At 41.2% G+C, this 23,391-nt stretch overlaps 1 protein-coding gene across 6 annotated transcripts in view; it reads right to left on the bottom strand.

Moving 5' to 3' along the window:
* Window positions 1-5,455: 5,455 nt before the first annotated feature.
* Window positions 5,456-23,391, bottom strand: part of NIPAL3 (NIPA like domain containing 3) — a 50,375-nt gene continuing 32,439 nt past the window's right edge. For all 6 annotated transcript variants that reach the window (XM_077296118.1, XM_077296123.1, XM_077296124.1 and 3 more), the window contains 5 exons: window positions 18,471-18,606; window positions 18,061-18,149; window positions 12,600-12,663; window positions 12,156-12,250; window positions 5,456-5,957 (listed from right to left, as the gene is read on the bottom strand). In XM_077296118.1, coding sequence (XP_077152233.1) covers window positions 5,770-5,957; window positions 12,156-12,250; window positions 12,600-12,663; window positions 18,061-18,149; window positions 18,471-18,606 — 572 coding nt within the window. In that variant the 3' untranslated portion in view covers window positions 5,456-5,769. The remainder of the gene's footprint in view (window positions 5,958-12,155; window positions 12,251-12,599; window positions 12,664-18,060; window positions 18,150-18,470; window positions 18,607-23,391) is intronic.

Below are 23,391 nucleotides of genomic sequence, written 5' to 3'. Positions count from 1 at the left end.
AATGGTTTTACTAGCAAGAAAACCACGCTTTTGGGCCTTTTTTTTTTGTTTTGGTAGAAACACATTTTTTACATAAACAAAACACATGGGAAACAGGTTACACAATCATGTCTTGCCACGGGATCCGCCCGACAGGTGAGACAAAATAATCGGCAAACTGGTCCCTCATCCTTGTAACTGAACTTGTAGAGCGAACCGAGCTGCCGCGGTAGTCCCACAAGGTGGTCTCCAACTCTTCATCATCCAAGGAAACGGGCTCCTTTGAAAGGACAAAGTTGTGGAGCACCACACAGGCTTTAACAACCTCATCTATAGTTGTTGTTTTCAGTTTGATAGCCGTCAGCAGAACTCGCCACTTCGCCGTCAATATGCCAAAGGAACACTCCACTACTCTTCGTGCTCTAGTAAGCCGGTAATTAAAGACCCGCTTGGTATGGTTTAAGTTCCGGCTACTGTACGGTTTCAGTAGGTGCGGCGACAGTTGAAAGGCTTCATCACCTACAAAAACATATTCCAGGGCTGGGTCATTTGTTCCTGGCAGTGGTCTGGCTGGCGGGAAATCGTAGCTCTCTCCATAAAGGCAACGACCCATCGGAGAGTTTTTAAGAACTTGCGAATCGTTGGACCGTCCATACGCTCCGATGTCCACGGCAAGGAACCTGCAGTTGGCATCTGCAATAGCCATAAGGACGATGGAGAAATACTTCTTATAATTATAATACTCCGATCCTGTTCCTGCCGGTTTCGCAATCCTTATATGTTTCCCGTCAACTGCACCCACACAATTAGGGAAATTGCAAATTTGCTGAAACTCTTCAGCACTTCGCAACCAGATTTCCATGGATGGTTGGGGGATATACTCTGGTTGCAAAGTGGTCCAAACAGCCTGACATGTGTCCTTCACTATTCCAGAGATAGTGGAAATGCCCAGCCGGAATTGGTAATGGAGCGAAGTCATAGATTCACCCGTAGCTAGGAAACTTTAAAAAAAAAAAAAAAAAAAATGTTAGAGAAAAATTGCACAGACCAACAAGTTTCAATATGGCACTGTTAATTTTTTTTTAAGGACGGGACACCCAATAAAACCAGCATGAAACCGGTGTAAAAAAGCAGTGGAATGGCCGCCAAGAAAACCAAAATTACATGCTGCAGAAAATAGTGCGCAGTATGCCAGCGCAGTATTGTCTGCAGCATGTAATATAACATTAAAAATGACCAATGAAAGGAAAAAAAACAGTGGAATGTCATCAAACCCAAAAAACGTAAAAAAAAAAAACTGCAGAAAATGCAACGCAATTTTTAATTGCAGTATTTTCTGCAGTCCGTTATCTAACATTCAATATCAGCAATGACATTTAAATAAAGCAGTGGAATGGCCGCCAAGAAAACCAAAATTACATGCTGCAGAAAATAGTGCGCAATATGTCAGCGCAGTATTGTCTGCAGCATGTAATATAACATTAAAAATGACCAATGACAGAAAAAAAAGAGGCTTACCGCAGGGTCACCATCAGCCGCTCCGCCGGTGTGATGGCAAGCCTCATCCTTGTGTCCTGTCTTCGGATGACATCCTCCAGTTTTGCAAGCAAAAAATCAAAATGTTCCATCCTCATCCGCACGTAGTTGTGGAATTTGTGTGGATTGTGCCGCAACTCCAGGTACAGAGTGGACTGGACACCCCGGGTCATCCGTAGTTGATTAATCGGATGAATCCACAGTCGTCTCCGTCTCCGTTGCTGCAGAAGCATCCTACGCCTTTCCGCTGCCGCCTCCTTCTCCCGCACTATAATATCCAGGCGATTTGTCTCAAATATAACGTCAGTAACCAAACTAGCAATCCTCCCAAGAACACCTTCCATCGCTGCCACAAAACTAAAACCCTCAAAGATGGGCTGTAAAAACAGTAACTATATAGTTTTCCATATTTTCCAGTAGCCAATCAAATTTGGGAGCCTCCCATTTTAAAAACGGATCCGTCGGAAAAACGGATGCAACGGATGGTAAAACGGATGCAACGTATGCAACGCATCCTGTATTTTCGACGGAAACGTTTAACGGATTTGCAACGGATCCGTCGAAATGCTGGATGCGTGGCATACGTTTGTCTCCGTTTTTCACTTTTTTGACGCATCCGTTTTTTCAGCAAAAAAGACGTTTTGAGACGTAATGCAGTTAACGCTAGTGTGAAAGTAGCCTTACAGTTCCAGCAAAGTGGAAGGGATTTATAGAGATCTCATGCCCACTGTGCTCTTTTTATTTATTTATTTTTTTTTAACTCCGCGTAAACAGACCTGTGGTGCAGGTTTCAAGTCAGCAGTATGTGAATTTCTCTTTTTGGTACGCCGAGTTTTCTGTGCAGATTTTCCCCATAGGCTTGCATTAGGGGATGAAAAGCCACAGGGAAAAAAAAAATGAATATGCGGTTTTAGTGTGTTTCTGGAAACGCATCAAAAACGCATGTAATATGCACAAAAGTATATCAATAAAGTTTTGTCAAAGCCAAAGACCAGGAAGTATCAACAACAAAGCAGCTTTATCTAAAGCACGATGCACCAACAAGAGACAAAACTCAGCATCAAAAGTGCGATAAAAACACATGGTAAAAAAACCACACACACACAAACGAAATGAAAAACCAGAAGTAACTCAATTTAAATAATAGGTCAGGAATTCTGCATCGTCAAAAGCTCACCATGGGAATGTAGCCTAACAGTTTTCACTTATAGGGTTATTGGGATTCTTTTCATTTGTAATATGTTTACATTGACATTATACTGGTGGTGCTTTCTTTCTATAATACACCTATATGCCTTCTACTATGCTGAAGTTTGTATTTTTGTTTATACAATATGGCACCAGACTTATACTATTGCCGTCTGTGGCACCATTTGCTCCATTTAGTCAAAGTCTACAGTAATAACCCCATCAATGAAGTAGTGCAGTACTCCAAAATAGTAAACACGTGGGCAACAATACAACTTTTGCGTTTATTTGAAATAATTTTTCCTTTTTTGTCTTGTATTATTTGTTGCTGGTTTTTTTGTGCCAAATTCTTCAAAATGGTGCACAATGTTGATGAAATGTGTGCAAAGTAAAAAAAAACCTAAACATTCTTATTATTTTGTTTGACCTCTTTAGCACAAATAAGTTCAATGTTTTGCAATTTGTTGTAAAAATTGGACAAAACAAAATGTCTGGTATACATAAACCCCAGAGTGGTCATGAGTAGGGTTGAGCGACTTTTATTTTTATAGGATCGGGTCGGGTTTCACGAAACCCGACTTTCTCAAAAGTCGGGTCGAGTGAAATCGGCCGATCCTATAAAAAAGTCGGGGTCGGCCGAAACACGAAACTCAATGCAGTGCAATGGGATACTATGGTTCCCAGGGTCTGAAGGAGAGGAAACTCTCCTTAAGGCCCTGGGATCCATATTTAAGTGTAAAATAAACAATCAAAATAAAAAATATTGATATACTCAACCTCGGACGCGCCCTGGTACTAACTGGCAGCTTTCCTTCCTAAGAATGAGCGCGTGAATGACCTGCGGTGACGTCACGGCTTGTGATTGGTCGCGTGAGCGGTCACATGGGCGGCCGCGACTAATCACAAGCCGTGACGTCATCTAAGGCCCTTCACGCGCTCATTCTTAAGAAGGAAGGCTGCCGGAAAGAAGCAGGGTGCGTCCGAGGGTGAGTATATACCTAATAGGAATATACTCACCCTCGGCTTCTTTCTGGCAGCCTTCCTTCCTAAGAATGAGCGCGTGAAGGGCCTTAGATGACGTCACGGCTTGTGTTTGGTTGCAGCCGCCCATGTGACCGCTCAGGCGACCAATCACAAGCCGCGACGTCACCGCAGGTCATTCACACGCTCATTCTTAGGAAGGAAGGCTGCCAGTTAGTACCAGGGCGCGTCCGAGGGTGAGTATATCAATATTTTTTATTTTGATTCTATATTTTACACTTAAATATGGATTCCGATACCGATTTCCGATATCGCAAACATATCGGAACTCGGTATCGGAATTCCGATACCAGATTCAGAAGATGGCCGACCTCATGGCCGACCCCACAGAGGGGTCGGGTCGGGTTTCATGAAACCCGACTTTGCCAAAAGTCGGCGACTTCTGAAAATGGCCGACCCGTTTCGCTCAACTCTAGTCATGAGTACATTTGAACAAAATGTAATGATGAACCAAGCAAAAACTTCTGGAAAGTCTAACCCATAATAATGAACAAAAAAACACACAAATGGTGACTATAAAAAGGCCCAGATGAAAAGATGAATATGGTGAAAAAAAAAAAAAATTGCAAAAATCAAACTAAACAAGCAATAATGATTCAAGCTTCAAAATAAAGTGTTCGACTGAAATGTCACATTGGGGAACTAAAAATAATTTTTTTGCTATTTTGGAGTGCTGCCTTCGTTTTTTGGATTAAAATTATCACCAATAATAGTGATGAGCGAATATACTCGTTTCTTGAGATTCCTCGAGCATGCTCGGGGGTCCTCCGAGTATTTTTTAGTGCTCGGAGATTTAGTTTTTCTTGCTGCAGCTGAATGATTTACAGCTATTAGACAGCTTGATTACATGTGGGGATTCCCTAGCAACCAGGCAACCCCCACATGTACTTATGCTGGCTAACGTATGTAAATCATTCAGCTGCGGTGAGGAAAACTAAATCCCCGAGCACTAAAAAATACTCGGAGGACCCCCGAGCATGCTCGGGAAATCTCGAGTAATAAGTATATTCGCTCATCACTACCAATTATATTTTACTGTTCTATAAAAAAAGAAGTTCTATACACCTCTTAATAAAAGTAAATGGCAATAAGATTCACCCAATTTTTAAAACCAGCGACTCAAAAGGATGTGAACTGGGTCCTATAATGTTCTAACTATGCGCTAAGTACCATTTTTACTGTATTTTTCATAGCAATTTTGCAGATGAATATTTCATATGTACACTATATAGCGCTTTTTTTTCTCCCATTTTCTATGGCAGTAATGCAGTTTAAATATAATAATAAAACTTTATTTATATAGCACCAACATATTCTGCAGTGCTTTACAAATCAATGTCCTAGAGTAATCATTCTTGGTAATTCATAGTGCAACCTTTATAGTTTTTCATGTTCTACAGCCGCAACACATGCAGGGATTGCCTAATAAAACAGCGGGGATTCAAACATATTTTTCGAGCACGCCGAAGTCAGCGAGTTCGCACCTGAGCTGCTCTGATAACGCCTAATCTGAGCACGTTCGCTCATCACTAGTCCTAACTCTATCCTCTGTGATCTGGATCTCTATTTATTGGGAAATTATAGTAAATTGAATTAAGGCGAGTCCGGTGTAGATGGCTGGAATTAGCACATTACTGTTTCATAAGCCAGGTCATTATGGTATTTTTTTTTTTTTTTGATATTATGACCATAAAACTAAAAACACAAATCATTCAGCATAAAATATTCTTTATTATTCATTGTATCACTCAACACTTTTTAATCTTATACAAAAAACTGAAAAGATAAATTAAAAGTCTACTTAATTCAGTTTTATACATGAATCTCGTCAAAGTAGTTAAGACACCATTATTGGAAGCAATCCACCGAGGTAGAGCCAAAAACGGAATGAACTGCAACCTACAGACAACTTCCAATGTGCAAAATACAAGTAAGCTAATTATCTGGCAGAATGGTTAGACTTCTGCGTCTACAACAGAAAGGCTTCTTTTCCCACTTTTGTCCAGTTTTGGTTTTTAATGCAACTTATTCACTCTTACTGTGTTCTAAGACCTTATAGGCTTGTGCCGATGATGCTTCTTCTGATAAGACAGGAAGAGTAGCCGGTGTATAGATTTCTGACAAACTGTCATTGCTTTGTAGAGCTCCATAGGAAAATGAGCTTCCAAAATCAGGTTGGATGGTGCTGCCATTATCGTGCATGCTGATCACCCCTGCAGCAAAGAATGACATATTAGATATTATCGATAATGATCTTTCCAGGCATGAAAGTCTTCTCTCTAAGGGTGTTCTTACACAGACTTTTTGCTGATTTTTTAGAATAAAAAATGTGTGAGTGTGCTCAGTTTTAACTCCAAAAACTCAGCAAATTGACTCTGTGTGAATGCACCCTAAACATTCAGGGTATTATGTTTACGAAGAGTTTTTTTGCTGCTGAATCTGTTTCAAGAACCACATCAAATATAGCTTCCAAATGATTTTACTGTGAAATGCTCAATAGAGCATGTGGGAAAACCATCAGCAATGTGCACTAAATGAGTGATTTCTGATTGAAATCAATAGGAAGCTTATTTCACAGAGTTTTAAGCATGTTTAAATGTAGATTTTTGAGCAGAATCTCCTCTAAAATCTTCCTGTTAAAAGTATTAACCAAGGCTTACAAAGAGTTAGCCTGCTGGGATCAAAGCTATCTTCGATTTTGGTACTTCAGAATTAGTAATTGCCACTGGTCTTAGTTGGACACTGACTGTACCCGCAAGATCAGCAGGACTAATGTATAGTTTACATAAAAAGTCTATACCCCTTGTTAAAATGCCAGGTTTTTGACATGTAAAAAAAATATCAAAATTGTTTCAACCTTTAAAGCGAACCTGTCACCCCCAAAATCGATGGTGAGGTAAGCTCACCGGCATCAGGGGTTTATCTACAGCATTCTGTAATGCTGTAGATAAGCCCCCGATGTATTCTGAAAGAGGAGAAAAAGACGTTAGATTATACTCACCCAGGGGCGGTCCCGCTCCGATGGGCGTCTCAGGTCCGGTCCGGCGCCTCCCATCTTCATTCCATGACGTCCTCTTCTTGTCTTCATGCCGCGGCTGCAGTGCAGGCGTACTTTGTCTGCCCTGTTGAGGGCAGAGCAAAGTACTGCAGTGCGCAGGCACCGGAAAGGTCAGAGAGGCCGGGCGCCTGCGCACTACAGTACTTTGCTCTGCCCTCAACAGGGCAGACAAAGTACGCCTGCGCCGAAGCCGCGGCGCGGAGACAAGAAGAGGACGTCATGAAATGAAGATAGGAGGCCCCGGACCGGACATGAGACACCCATTTGACCGGACCGCAGCGGGACCGCCCCTGGGTGAGTATATTATAACCCCTTTTTCTCCTCTTTCAGGATACATCGGGCGCTTATCTACAGCATTACGGAATGCTGTAGGTGAGCCCCTGATGACGGTGAGCTTACCTCACCATCGATTTTGGGGGTGACAGGTTCCCTTTAACGTCACCCATAATCTCTCCAAATCCATTGACATCATTTCTGTCGCTGACGGGTTGGCACGACAGCCTGGGGTCTGCAGCAGACCCCTGTGGTTGTCATTGAGAGATTGATATGAGCACTACCCAGTGTTCAGCGCTCATAGCAAGTGAGCATTTTTGCTACATAGAACAAGCGATCGGATGATTGCAGGTTCTAGTCTCCCATGGAGACTATTGAAGCAAAGTAAAAAAAAAGTTTTTAAAAATGGTAAAAAAATAAAAAAAATATATAAAAGTTCAAATCACCCCCCATTTGCCCCATTCAAAACAAAACAATGAAAAAAAAAAACCCACAACAGATATTTGGTATCGCCGCGTTCGGAATCCCCCGATCTATCCAGAAATAAAAAGAATTAATCTGATTGGAAAACAACGTAGCGAGAAAAAAAATCAAAACGCCAGAACTGCTTTTTTTGGGCGCCGCAACATTGCATTAAACTGCAAAAATGGGCGATCAAAAGATCGTATCTGCACCAAAATGGTATCATTAAAAATATCAGCTCGGCATGCATAAAGATGCCCTCCCCCAGCCCCAGATCAGGAAAAATGGAGGCGTTATGGGTCTCGGAAAATGAACCATTTTTTATTTCTTTTTTTTCACCACTTAAATAAAAAAGAACCTACACATATTTGGTATCTGTGAACTCGTAATGTCCCTGAGAATCACAATAGCAGGTCAGTTTTAGCATACATTTTTAAAAAAATGTGTAATTGTACTTTTTTTTGCAATTTCACCGCACTTGGAATTTTTTCCCTGGTATCCAGTACACAATATGGTAAAACCAAAGGTGTCGTTCAAAAGTACACCTCGTCCCGCAAAAAAAAAAAAAAGCCCTCACATGGCCATATTGACAGAAAAATAAAAAAGTTATGGCTCTGGGAAGCAGGGGAGCAAAAAACAAAAGTAAAAACGAAAATGGGCTGCAGCGTGAAGAGGTTAATTTCAAGCTACTAACAGTCATTTTACTGCTGCTACCATTTAAAGTGATTCTTATTATCTCCATATAATGTTTAGCTGTTCTAGTAGGATTTTCCTGACATTTGCTGTAAAATGCAATTAAGAAAGTCATGGTCCGTAAAAAGCTTATAATACAGCAAAGGAATCCGATTGTTGAAGGAATCGAAATTTTTTTTTCCAAGGCATTAGACATTCCATAGAACACTATGAATACTGTACTGTACTGTAGTGCGCAGGAGCCGGGCCTCTCTGACCTTTCCGGCGGAGCCGGAGCGGACCTGAGACACCCATCGGACCGGACTGCCCCTGGGTGAGTATAATATAACCTCTTTTTCTCATCTTTCAGGTAACATTGGGGGTTTATCTACAGCATTACAGAATGCTGTAGATAAGCCCCTGATGACGGTGGGCTTACCTCATCATCGATTTTGGGGGTGACAGGTTCCCTTTAAATGACATTACCTAGAACTGGATGTCACACAAAAGTTGATGAAAAGACAAGAGGAAAATTGGTCCAGGAGGCATCTAAGGCTAGTTTCACACTAGCGTTTTGCTGAGCTGCGGACTTCCTCCGTGAAGCCCTGCCCACGGCCGCATCTCCGCTGCTCAGCTCCGCCTACATCCGCCTGCGTACCTATCTTTAACATTAGGTACGCAGGTCATGCGGATGCCTCCGCATGTGTGGTTTTGACGATGTGGCGACCCGCGTCGAAAGCAGCTGGTTGGAATTTTTTTTTTTCTCTGCATCGTCAAAACGACGCATGCGGAGGCATCCGCATACAGTACAGACCAAAAGTTTGGACACACCTTCTCATTTAAAGATTTTTCTGTATTTCATGACTATGAAAATTGGACATTCACACTGAAGGCATCAAAACTATGAATTAGCACATGTGGAATTATATACTTAACAAAAAAGTGTGAGACAACAGAAATTATCTTATATTCTAGGTTCTTCAAAGTAGCCACCTTTTGCTTTGATGACTGCTTTGCACACTCTTGGTATTCTCTTGATGAGCTTCAAGAGGTATTCAAGTATATAATTCCACATGTGCTAATTCATAATTTTGATGCCTTCAGTGTGAATGTACAATTTTCATAGTCATGAAAACACAGAAAAATCTTTAAATGAGAAGGTGTGTCCAAACTTTTGGTCTGTACTGTACATCCGCACGACCTGGATACCTAATGTTAAAGATAGGTACGCAGGCCGCATGCGGATGTAGGCGGAGCTGAGCGGCGGAGGTGCGGCCGTGGGCGGGGCTTCATAGAGGAAGTCCGCAGCCTTCCGCAGCTCAGCAAAACGCTAGTATGAAACTAGCCTAAGAAGCATACCGCAACATTAAAAGGAGCTGCAGAATTTCTGGCAACCGATTGTTACATGCAGTAAACAATGTCCTGTATTCTTCATAAGTCTGGTCTTTGGGGGTGGAGTGGAAAGATGGAAGCGTTTTTCTTTTTTATACAAAGAAAAACATCCAAGCCCAGTTAAATTTAGCTACAATCTACATAAAGTCTGATAAAAGCAAGTGATAAAACGTGTTATGATCTGATGGAGACCTGGGCAAATTACGGACCATATGCCACATCCTGACCTTTGGCTGCTCATATCCATCCTGTGGACTGAAACTGCAAGGGGCCCACGGGCCACACGCTTCGGCCATTGTCCCTGCCTCTGTTCTGATTTTACCGGTATCTACATCCTCAGCATGCTGATACCGGTGAATGTAATGGCGGAGGAAGGAGCCGTCGGCTCACTCTTCCATTATTCAGCCTGTGTGTCGGAATGTCTCAGCTCCTGCTGTGGAGTCTGAGTGTGTAAATCAAAGACTACAGTAGTGTGGCGGAGAAATGAGGGCAAGGTGTGTAGTGTTTGTTTTGTCATTCACTCGTGAGGTCATCATTATGCGTTTGTGGACTGTGGGGATCATACTGTGTGGGGGCCATCATAATGTGTTGGGGGGGTTGTGAAAAATCATACTGTGGAAGTCATCATTCTAGGTTTCAAAATAAAAGAAGTCTGTAAAGACTCAAAGTGCAAAAAGGGTCTTATCTGGGTAAAAATGTTAAAGGATAGTCAAATGGTGCTCACCTGGTTGGGTTGTGTGCACACAACCAGTAATAACGCTTAGGCTGCTGCAGACCCACGAGAAGATGAAAGTGCAGGCAATGGAGAAACTAATGGGTTAAATCTGCGCTGCCATGTGGAAAGGATGATGGATGCCAATCCGGGTATAAATGGTTTGGCAACGCGTTTCGAATTATACATACTTCAGGACAACCACGATCGAAAACTGTCAACAAAAACCACTTATACTCAGATTGGCATCCATCGTCCTTTCCACATGGCGGTGCAAATTTAATGCATTAGTTTCTCCATTACCTGCACTTTCGCCATTCTATGTTTGGAGCACTATTCTGTGTTCAAGGTCTGTGGGAGATAATACTGTTAGGCTAATCATTTTGTGTTGGGGGGGGGGGGTTTGTCATTCTGTGTTTGAGGGCTGAGGGGGATCGTAGAGACCATCATACCGAGTATATGAGGATTTGGAGGCCATGATACTATTTGGGCACTGTGGGTGGCCATCTTGTGTTGGAGCTATGAGGAATTTTACTGGAGAGTCATAAGTCTATATATAGGGAGCAATACTGCGTTGATGTCATCATTCTATGTGGGGGGTATTTATTTTTGTCACTGTGGGGTGGGTCAATATACTGTGTTGGGGGGCTATAGAGGCATCAAACGGTGTTGGGGTCCAGAACAAGGTGTGTGGAACCATTGTACTGTTTTGGGGGAGCTGTTGATCATAATACAATTGCTGACTAACAGGAGCAGTATGATTTACTGTTTTTTTTTAAATATAAAAAGTAATCGTCATCTTCAATGTATTGGTTCAACCCTCCAAAATAGTCATGGTCTCTCATGTGGCCCTTTGGGAAAATGATTGCCCGCCCCTGGTCTGATGAGACCAAGTTTGAACTTTTTGGCCATAACTCCAAAAGGTATGTTTGGCACAAAGCCAACACTGCATCACCAACAGAACACAATACTCACAGTTAAGCATAGTGGAAGCAGCATTATGCTTTGGGGCTATTTTTCGGCAGCTGGAATTGGGGCTTTAGTCATCGTGGAGAGAATTACAAAGAGGTCATAATATTCAATTTTGAATCAAAACTTTCAGGCCTCTGCTACAAACCTGAAGATGAATTTAACCTTTCAGCACAATAACGACCCTAAACATATCTCCAAATCAACAAAAGAACGGCTTTGCCAATTCTAGATGTGCCATGCTTGTAGATTCTTACCCCAAAACAATGAATGCCTTTATAAATTGAAAGGGTACTTCAACAAAGTATTAGCATTATTTTAGTTCCTCATTTTTCTTTTTCAACTTGAAAAAGATTTCAGATGGTTTTTTAATTTGGATTGTGCAGATTATAGTATAGGTGACATTAAATGTGGACAAAGTTCTGAAATGATTCTTGGTATGTATTATACATGATAAAACATGGCATTTTAAATAGGGCTATGAAGACTTTATATCCACTGTATGTCACAGTGGGAATCAGCATCTGAAATCACCATTGCAAGCTTCTACTTAAATGTCCTACTGTTATGATAAAATATCACTGAAACGTGAACGTTTTACGTTTTCCATAAATTACACCTGAAAGCCAAATATCCCTAACATTTTGTAAGTAGTGTATACTGGGAAATGGATTAAAGTGCTGCTCACTATAACGTTATGGTTTTCTTGTCAGGTCTCCATCACAACTGATGGACAGATGTAGTCTGCTTCACTATTCTGCCCAGTAAAATAGGCACATATGAAACTAGTGAACAGTCTTGATGTTTCAACATACTGTAACTTTCAGTTATAAAAGTTAATGTGCGATGAACGTGCACGTGTGGCATTTTTACCTGGCAGAGCGTTAAAGGCAACATAGGGTTCAAATGCTTTGGTCTTCTTTCTGTTTCTGGTGATGAAGAAGACTCCCAGAAATGCAATAAGGCACCTATGAAAAAGGATATAATATGTAACATTTATGAATAAGCTAAATCTGCACAGCAAAAGCATAAAATAGTGCAGGGAGTGACAAGTAACCAATATCAACCAAACAAAATTCACTTCTCGGGAGGTTATAAAGAAATATTTTCCTGCATACTGAATGTCTTTTTTTAATTGCTGCTTATTTATTCAGAGCCAACACCTTCTCCAGAGCTGTACAGAGAATGCATTCATATCTGCAAACCCAGAATCATACGGTTCCAATGAGGATAGACAAACAGAATTTTATTAGACTGAAAATTCAGTAATGAAGTAAGACTGAACATTACACATAAAGTAACAATGTTTACACTCACCCTAAAGCAAACATGCACACATGTAGCACATCTTCATTGCGGAAGTCAACATAGAATACTGCTCCTGTTGAAACAGTAAAAGTGAATGATACAAATAGTATTATGTAACAGTACATGAACTAGTAAAACAGAGTCTGAAGGGTAAATATTATCTTTAAAGGGGTATGCTCATGTTATGTAATTGGTATAGATAGTTAGATAACATGAAAATAAGCAAGTTTCAAATTAACTTGTTTTTTCTATCTGTTGCCATTCTCATAGAATGAGAGCTTTTATCTTACATATTGTACAGCTTGTTACCAAGATCGACCACCAGAGCCTGGCAGTGTATGCAAAGTAGGCAGCTACATTCAGATTAAGTAGGTAAAGGGAAGCCATCATCAGAACATTACCTATTGTTAAAATCAAGTTGTGTGTTAAATGTATTTATCATCTATCACAATCTTTATTAAAAATATAACATTTCTTCGCCTCATACTTCCTATTGTTTCAGGAAATAACACATATACATAGCCACAATGACGGATTCCTATCTTTTGTACTGAAGTGTCTCATCAGCATGTGCAAAGGTGATTATGAAGGGAGGAGGAGCAGGGTCAGCAGTTATGACACCTATTGTGACTGAGGGATCCTGTGTTATCAGCTGTGTATGTAGGTATTACTTGTGATTGTAATCATGCCTCTGCTGTTAAGAAAACTGCAGTAAACCCTTCCTGAAAGGACAGGAGAAAGGAGTCTAAAAAAGCCTCAGTGACAAGAGTGAAAAGTGCAAGACTACAAATTTGTTTTTTTATTTAAATAAAGTTTGTAATATTAATCCCTTCGCCACCTTGGGTTTTTCCGTTTTTGAGTTTCCGTTTTTTTTGCTCCCCTTCTTTCCAGAATCATAACTGTTTTACTATTCCGTCAATCTGGGCATGTGAGGGCTTGTTTTTCGTGAGACGAGTTGTACTTTTAAAGGACACCATTGGTTTTACCATATCATGTATTGGAAAACGGGAAAAAAAATTCAAAGCGTGGTAAAATTGCAAAAAAGTGCATTCCATATTTTTGTTTTACCATGTTCACTAAATGCTAAAACTGACCTGCCATTATGATTCTCCAGATCATTACCAGTTTGTAGATATCAAATATGTATAGGTTCTTTTTTATTTAAGTGTTGAAAACGTTCCAAAGTTTGTAAAAAAAAACTTTGCCATTTTCCGAGACCTGTAATGTCTCTATTTTTTGCGATCTGGGGTCGGATTAGGGCTTATTTTCTATGTGGTGAGCTGACGTTTTTATTGATACCATTTTGGTGTAGATATGATCTTTTGATTGCCCGTTATTGCATTTTAGTGCAATGTTGCAGCGACCCAAAAAAATGTAATTCTGAAGTTTTGATTTTTTTTCTCATTACGCCATTTTCCGATCTGCTTCATTCTTTTTATATAGATCGATAAAATCGGGCGATTCTGAACTATACCAAATAGGTGTATTTATGGCGATACCAAATCGGTGTATTTATTTTAATTGTTTTATTTTGAATGGGTGGTGATTTACATTTTTATATATATATATTTTTTTTTTACTAGCTTCAATAGTCTCCATGGGAGACTAGAAGCTGCGATCTTCTGCTCTCTTGTGCTACCTATCATGCCGACTCATCAGCGACCAGCCGTCAGCTGACACGGGCGTTGATGGGCGGGGTTTGTGATGCTCTTCTGGCGTGATCAAGTTAAATGCCGCTGTCAGGGATTGACAGCGGCACTTAACATGTTAACAGCCATGCATGGATTGCAATTCCACCAGCGGCTGTTAGGGGCACATGTCAGCTGATTAAATCAGCAGGAAAAGTTGCGGGCTCATCGCCAGAGTTCACAGCAAACAGGGAGAGGCGACCTTAGACGTACTTATACGTGCAAGGTCATAAAGGGGTTAAAAAAAAATTGCCAATTTTTTTTTTAATAAATGTGTCTCAAACACCTGATTTAAACAGATCATTTTCTGATTATACAGTAGATTCCCTAAAACTCCTAAGATCGAAGTCACTTCTCTTCAACTCATTGATTTCTATCCAGGGGTTAGCTGCTCAACCTTCCTCCCAGCTCCTGACCTGTTATCATTCCTGCAAAATCACAATTCCTTGGCGCCATCATCAGTTTCCAGAGCAGTTCTAATCATGGCTCTCACTTTCAAAGTAATATGCTTGTAGAATTGCTGTTCTCTCTACATTGTTAATATGACTGTTAAAGACAGCCCAAAACAGTCAATCATGGCGGAGAGCCAGCTCCCCAGCAACTTGGAAGTAAACAGACTGTAAAGCTGTGTGCTGCTCAAGACACAACTGGAGAATAACTCTGTATGGAGACTGCTAAGCTGGCATATGGAAACATGTAGACTATGCAGTACTCTCTGGGAAATAAAATATGCAAGTAGATTATTCAGAGAAGCTAATAGGGTCTTTACTGCCACCTATTGGAAGTAGCAATCATATGGAGTCAATACTGACCCTATAAAGAGGCGTTTTCACCACATTTTTCATGTTGAACAGGACACAAGATGCAATAATGGCTGCAAAGCGCAATTAAACTTCTCTTTTTTTTATTTTCACCTCTCCATGACCGAGATATTATCAATCACAGTTTTTTATTTGAGTAAGTAGGTGTGATCAGACAGTTCTCACTGGGGTGTGCACAACCTTTGATTAAAGGGAATCTGTCACCTAATTTTGGCCCTATAAACTGCGGCCACCACCATCAGGGGCTTATCTACAGCATTCTGTAATCCTGTAGATAAGCCCCTGATGTAACCTGAAAGGTAAGAAAAACAAGTTAGATTATACTCACCCAGGGGCGGTCCCGATGCGGTCCGGTCCGATAGGCGTCGCGGTCCGGCTCCGGCGCCTCCCATCTTCATACAATGTCGTCCTCTCCTTTGCTTCCTGTCGCGGCTCCAGCGCAGGCGTACTTTATCTGCCCTGTTGAAGGCAGAGCAAAGTACTGCAGTGCGCAGGGGACAGGAAAGGTCAGAGAGGCCCGGCGCCTGCGCACTGCAGATAGGAGGCGCCGGACCGCGACGCCCAATGGATCGGACCGCCCCTGGGTGAGTATAATCTAACCTCTTTTTCTCATCTTTCAGGTTACATCGGGGGCTTATCTACAGCATTACAGAATGCTGTAGATAAGCCCCTGATGACGGTGGCCGCAGTTTATAGGGCCAAAATTGGTGACAGATTCCCTTTAAGTAGGTGTGATCAGACAGTTCTCACTGGGGTGTGTACATCCCATAGGCAGGCAGCAACACACAAAGGATAGAACCACCCCCCTCCTTTGTACATGTAGAGCCTGGTGGGGGCGGGGTTAGCTTTCTCAGCTCAGCTCCATTCTAAATCTAAAAGCTCTGATTTTGTCAGAATGGCTGCACCCAGTAAAGTAAGTGATACATCAATGGATCCAGCCTCTCTCTGTTAGCAGGTTTTTGCTACCTCATCTGAGAGCAGCGTAATGTAGGCAGATTCCCTTTAAGATGGAAGTGTGCGCTTTCCTTTGAGTGTTGATGCCTCTGTAAGATTGGTCAGGGATAAAGTACACCCCCCCAGTGAAAACTATGATAACATCCAGTAGGTAGGGAAGGGGTGGAGTGGTAGGAGCTTGACACGTTGTGAAAAACATAGGAATCGCTGATGACAAATAAAGCTGGTGGGTGCCGTACCTGCTGGTGACTTCAGCCAAAATTGAAGTGATGAAATGGGGATTCCAGCACATCCACTCAGGGAAAATAAAATCTTATTTTATTAGAACTGTTTAAAATGAGAGAGAAAACCCTCCGAGCTTGACGCGTTTCTAGCGCACGTCAGCGCCTGTTGTCATAGGATGCCATGCCAAAGAAATAGGTGAGTATAAATACAACCTGGAACTAATCACCATCATGCTGAGAACTAACATCAGAGAAACATCAGCCGTGTGCACATTGCATAGCCCTGTACATAAGAGTCAGCTATGACAGTAGAATTTAATATGATATTGTATACAAAAGAAGGGGGGGTGAATACATAACTTATAAATTGCAAAACCATAATAAACTAATAAATGTAGAAACGATTGTTCCTGTAGTTCATACCATGTGGGCACTCTTTCCTACATTTATTAGTTTTATTACGTTTTTGCAATTTATAAGTTATGCATTAGCCACCCCCCCCCCAATTTTGTATAAAATATCGTATGAAATTATAGTGTCCTAGCCAATTCTCATGTATAGGGCTACGCAATGTGCACACGGCTGATGTTCTCAGCATGATGGAGATTGGTTCCAGGTTGTATTTATACTCACCCATTCCTTTGACATCCTATGACTAAGGACGCACAAGTGCGCCAGAAACGCGTCAGGCTCGGAGGGTTTTCTCTCTTATTTTAAACAGCGCTAATAAAAGAAGATCTTATTTTACCTGAGTGGATGTGCTGGAATCGCCCTTTCATCTCTTTATAACACCCACTAGGATTTAAAAAGAAAACGTTAACTCATTAGGTCCCAAATACTTTCATTGCTTTTATGTTCGCAATGGAGAGGCGAAATAAAAAGAAAAAAGTGCTATATGCAGCGACTATTACATCGTGTATCCAGTTGAACATGAAAAATTGGTGAAAGGTCTTCGTTATAAAGAATTGCCACATGACTGGTCATTGAAACTTATATTTGCACACGGATATTAGCACAGCAGCTCAGGTTATTGTCCACTATTCTGCAGACTATGAAAACTGTATGTCATATTGTTACCCAGTGAGATACTTTCCTATCTCACATCACTACATGCTTTCTCTGTATTTTACAACTAGAGTTTACTGGCTTTACTACCCAAAATAGATAGTTAATAACATTCTATTCTTTAAAAAAAAAAAGAAACATTTATCGTTTGGTGCCCCACCATGAACCCTGATACTTTGGGCTGCCGGAGACAGCCAAGCCTAGAGCTTAGTGTTCTTCATCCATCCTATAGACTTTAGATGGTGTTGCATTGCTCATGGTTGAGAGCTGCTCCATTCAAGGTCCTCCATTGTGGTCATGCAGTAGGAGGGCTTGGGACCACCCCTTATAGTGATTAGGAGTCCAGGAAATCATACATTTTAAGGGTTTGTTCAGGCTTGAGGCAAAAGTAAGAGATGAGCCGAATGGGCTAGTGGACACGTGACCAAATTAATGCAAATAGCCAAAGGTTCGCCCGCTCGCACCAGCAATTCATGACAGAGTGATTGCAGACTTTACATCCGTTTCGGAGGATAAACCATACAAGTAGGGGCATCTACTGGATGCTTAATGATTGTGCCCACAAAGCAGATCCTTGCTCTCAGCTGGGCAGAGTTCATTTGGTTGTATCTTTTAGGACTGAAGAATGCTTTGGAGACTAGTTTTGTTCAGAGAGAAAGGAAAATAAATGTTTACACACCTTTGCAGCAGAAGTAATACAATGTTTTACCAATTTTACCTGCAGTTAAAGCAAGAGTTGTAGACATGATGTAATTAACACTTGCAATCAAGGCAGAATCATACAACTGGGAGGCTTGGGTCAGAAATCTGCAAAAAGACATTTCACTTTAGCCATTTGATTCAGAAGAATTATGAGAAAAAAAAAGCACTTTGATCCAATATATAATACAATTTTTAAAGAAAAAAAAAACATGCGTGTCAATTTCTTCAATATTGTCCTTTCTGATTATGTTTCTGCACTGTAGTCATTAATAAAAGAAAAGTTTGGAATCTGTGCCAATTAGGTAATATACCCAACCTATGGATACACTGCGCTAATGAAAGAATAATTTGCATCATTTGAATTACAAAACCAACATAGAAATATACAATGATGAAGCAGAAAAATAAACGGAGCAGTAAACTTACGATGCTTGTGCAATAGCAGTAGCAATCATACACACGATCATGATGTAAAAAATGGGATATCCCAACTGCATGGTGCCCTGTATGGACAGACTGATCATTCCAGCGAGCGCTTTCACTGCGATAACTGTAGTGGTCCCTACAATTACAAAATAAATTAAAAAAAACCGCTGGTTTCACATTTTATGGTACACATAAAAGTATCTCATAATACAGACTGCTGGCATTTTTTTGAGAGATTTTAAAAATATGAAGTACATGGTCAGTTATGCTAATGTCATTTTCCTACACCATTGGTATCCAAAGTTCATATTTCAAGCTGTTGAATCACAAAATGACATGGCAGCCTTCATCCTTTAGTTTACCAGCATCTGGAGATCCACAGTGTGAAAAAGACTTGGGTATACTAATAGATCACAGACTGCACATGAGTCAGCAGTGTGATGCAGCAGCAAAAAAGGCACAGTTCTAGGATGTATTAACCCCTTAACGACCAGGAGTATTTTTGATTTAGCATTTTCATTTTTTGCTCCCCTTCTTCCCAGAGACACAACTTTTTTGTTGTACTTTTTAATGACACCATTGGTTTTAAATCCAAGTACAGTGAAATTGCAAAAAAGTGCAATCCCACACTGTTTTTTGTTTGGCTTTTTTACTAGGTTCACTAAATGCTAAAACTGACCTGCCATTATGATTCTCCAGGTCATTACGAATTCTTAGACACCAAACATGCCTAGGTTCTTTTTTTGTGTAAATCTTTTATTGAAGCAAATGGTGTACATATATTCATTATAGTTCAAATCATTAGCAGACATAAGTGTAAGTAAATAACTTTTGATGTAGGCATTTTTAAACAATAAAATGCATTAAGGTTTGAAGTAACTTGAGTGATACAATTATTTCTAACGTCCTTGATTGAGCACATGGAATCGGCTGAGTTTTAAGAGTTGAGATAGCTATAACATAACATCAAGTGATAACTATGAGATAGCTTAAACTTTAATTATGTTTAAGAAGATATAGAGAAGGAAAGAGAAAGGAGAGAGAAAAGGGAAAGATAAGGGGAACAAGAGGGGGGAATTGTGTTCCTGGCTTCCCGTCCGCGGTCAACCGTGCCCCATCCAAGATGTCAAATCTGGAGTCTCTCTGAACATGATCCATGGAGACCATATATTCAGCACTTTGTCTAGGGTTCCTGTATCCTGCCCGATCAACTGCTCCATTCTATATATATGGTTCAATTCTAAAACAAGATCAGAGCGTGACGGGGGTTTGGATTGTTTCCAATACCTAGGTATTAGATTTCGTGCGGCTGTGAGGAAGTGTCTAAGAAGACCTCTCTTAAATCTGGCAATGGAGAGATCGCATATCGATAAGGCCAGCTCCATAGTCGGCTGCATCATATAAAAGGATAGTTTGTTATGTAAATCAAAAACATCCTTCCAGAATTTATGAATGGGAGGGTAAGACCACCAAATGTGTGAATATGATCCCTTTTCTGACCAACATCTCCAGCATACATCTGGGGTGGATGGAAACATACTATGGATACTGTCCGGGCATCTATACCACCGGGACAGTATTTTGTAACCTCTCTCTTGGTGGTCGGCACACAGCGAAGATCTGAAAGTATGAAGGAGACACTTGGATCTATCCTCTAATGATAAAGTTTTGTTTAGATCATTCTCCCATTTCGCAAAGAAAGCAGGGGAGCCAAACGCGGAAACCTGATGATCTTGGAACATCCTATATAAGAATGATACCGAACGCGTAGGAGGGCCCGCACCCAGGCATGCTGACTCAAAGGGAGTGAGGGGTCTAAATATCTTGGTCTGTCTAGAAATCACATTAACCCCTTCATGACCCAGCCTATTTTGGCCTTAATGACCTTGCCATTTTTTGCAATTCTGACCAGTGTCCCTTTATGAGGTAATAACTCAGGAACGCTTCAACGGATCCTAGCGATTCTGAGATTGTTTTTTCATGACATATTGGGCTTCATGTTAGTGGTAAATTTAGGTCGATAATTTCTGAGTTTATTTGTGAAAAAAACGGAAATTTGGCGAAAATTTTGAAAATTTCGCAATTTTCACATTTTTAATTTGTATTCTGTTAAACCAGAGAGTTATGTGACACAAAATAGTTAATAAATAACATTTCCCACATGTCTACTTTACATCAGCACAATTTTGGAAACAAATTTTTTTTTTGCTAGGAAGTTATAAGGGTTAAAATTTGACCAGTGATTTCTCATTTTTACAACAAAATTTACAAAACCATTTTTTTTAGGGACCACCTCACATTTGAAGTCAGTTTGAGGGTTCTATATGGCTGAAAATACCCAAAAGTGACACCATTCTAAAAACTGCACCCCTCAAGGTGCTCAAAACCACATTCAAGAAGTTTATTAACCCTTCAGGTGTTTCACAGCAGCAGAAGCAACATGGAAGTAAAAAAATGAACATTTAACTTTTTAGTCACAAAAATGATCTTTTAGCAACAATTTTTTTATTTTCCCAAGGGTAAAAGGAGAAACTGGACCACGAACGTTGTTGTCCAATTTGTCCTGAGTACGCTGATACCTCATATGTGGGAGTAAACCACTGTTTGGGCGCACGGCATTGCTCGGAAGGGAAGGAGCGCCATTTGACTTTTTGAATGAAAAATTGGCTCCAATCTTTAGCGGACACCATGTCGCGTTTGGAGAGCCCCCGTGCGCCTAAACATTGGAGCTCCCCCACAAGTGACCCCATTTTGGAAACTAGACCCCCCAAGGAACTTATCTAGAAGCATAGTGAGCACTTTAAACCCTCAGGTGCTTCACAAATTGATCCGTAAAAATGAAAAAGTACTTTTTTTTCACACAAAATTTCTTTTAGCCTCAATTTTTTCATTTTCACATGGGCAACAGGATAAAATGGATCCTAAAATTTGTTGGGCAATTTCTCCTGAGTACGCCGATACCTCATATGTGGGGGTAAACCACTGTTTGGGTGCACGGCAAGGCTCGGAAGGGGAGGCGTGCCATTTGACTTTTTGAATGGAAAATTAGCTCCAATCGTTAGCGGACACCATGTCGCGTTTGGAGATCCCCTGTGTGCCTAAACATTGGAGCTCCCCTACAAGTGACCCCATTTTAGAAACTAGACCCCCCAAGGAACTTATCTAGATGCATAGTGAGCACTTATAACCCCCAGGTGCTTCACAGAAGTTTATAACGCAGAGCCGTGAAAATAAAAAATAATTTTTCTTTCCTCAAAAATGATTTTTAGCCCAGAATTTTTTATTTTCCCAAGGGTAATAGGAGAAATTGGACCCCAAATGTTGTTGTCCAGTTTCTCCTGAGTACGCTGATACCCCATATGTGGGGGTAAACCACTGTTTGGGCACATGCCGGGGTTCGGAAGGGAAGTAGTGACGTTTTGAAATGCAGACTTTGATGGAATGCTCTGCGGGCATCATGTTACGTTTGCAGAGCCCCTGATATGCCTAAACAGTAGAAACCCCCCACAAGTGACCCCATTTTGGAAACTAGACCCCCCCAAGGAACTTATCTAGATGTGTGGTGAGCACGTTCAACCCCCAAGTGCTTCACAGAAGTTTACAACGCAGAGCCGTGAAAATAAAAAATCATTTTTCTTTCCTCAAAAAAGATGTTTTAGCAAGCAATTTTTTATTTTCACAAGGGTAACAGGAGAAATTGGACCCCAATATTTGTTGCCCAGTTTGTTATGGGTATGCTGGTACCCCATATGTGGGGGTAAACCACTGTTTGGGCGCACGTCAGGGCTCGGAAGGGAAGTAGTGACATTTGAAATGCAGACTTTGATGGAATGGTCTGCGGGCATCACGTTGCATTTGCCGAGCCCCTGATGTGCCTAAACAGTAGAAACACCCCACAAGTGACTCCATTTTGGAAACTAGACCCCCCCAAGGAACTTATCTAGATGTGTGGTGAGCACTTTCAACCCCCAAGTGCTTCACAGAAGTTTATAACGCAGAGCCGTGAAAATAAAAAATAATTGTTCTTTCCTCAAAAAATTATGTTTTAGCAAGTAATTTTTTATTTTTGCAATGGTATCAGGAGAAATTGGACCCCAACAGTTGTTGCCCAGTTTGTCCTGAGTACGCTGGTACCCCATATGTGGGGGTAAACCACTGTTTGGGCGCACGTCGGGGCTTGGAAGGGAGGGAGCACCATTTGACTTTTTGAACGCAATATTGGCTGGAATCAATTGTGGCGCCATGTTGCGTTTGGAGACCCCTGATGTGCCTAAACAGTGGAAACCCCTCAATTCTAACTTCAACACTAACCCCAACACACCCCTAATCCTAATCCCAACTGTAGCCATAACCCTAATCACAACCCTAACCCCAACACACCCCTAACCACAACCCTAACCCCAACACACCCGTAGCCCTAATTCCAACCCTAACCCTAATCCTAACCCTAATCCCAACCCTAACCCTAATCCCAACCCTAACCACAACTGTAACCCCAACACACCCCTAACCCTATCCGTAACCCTAACCACAAGCCTAATCTTAACCCTATTTCCAACCCTAGCCCTAATTCCAACCCTAACCCTAAGGCTATGTGCCCACGTTGCGGATTCGTGTGAGATTTTTCTGCACGATTTTTGAAAAATCTGCAGGTAAAAGGCACTGCGTTTTACCTGCGGATTTACAGCGGATTTCCAGTGTTTTTTTGTGCGGATTTTACCTGCGGATTCCTATTGAGGAACAGGTGTAAAACGCTGCGGAATCCGCACAAAGAATTGACATGCTGCGGAAAATACAAAGCAGCGTTTCTGCACAGAATTTTCCGCACCATGGGCACAGCGGATTTGGTCTTCCATAGGTGTACATGGTACTGTAAACCTGATGGAAAACTGCTACGAATTCGCAGCGGCCAATCCGCTGC

This window comes from Ranitomeya variabilis, chromosome 3, assembly GCF_051348905.1.
Source record: "Ranitomeya variabilis isolate aRanVar5 chromosome 3, aRanVar5.hap1, whole genome shotgun sequence".
Lineage (NCBI taxonomy): Eukaryota > Metazoa > Chordata > Amphibia > Anura > Dendrobatidae > Ranitomeya > Ranitomeya variabilis.
Note: the sequence above shows the minus strand (reverse complement) of the source record. Positions and strands in the feature narration are given on the sequence as shown.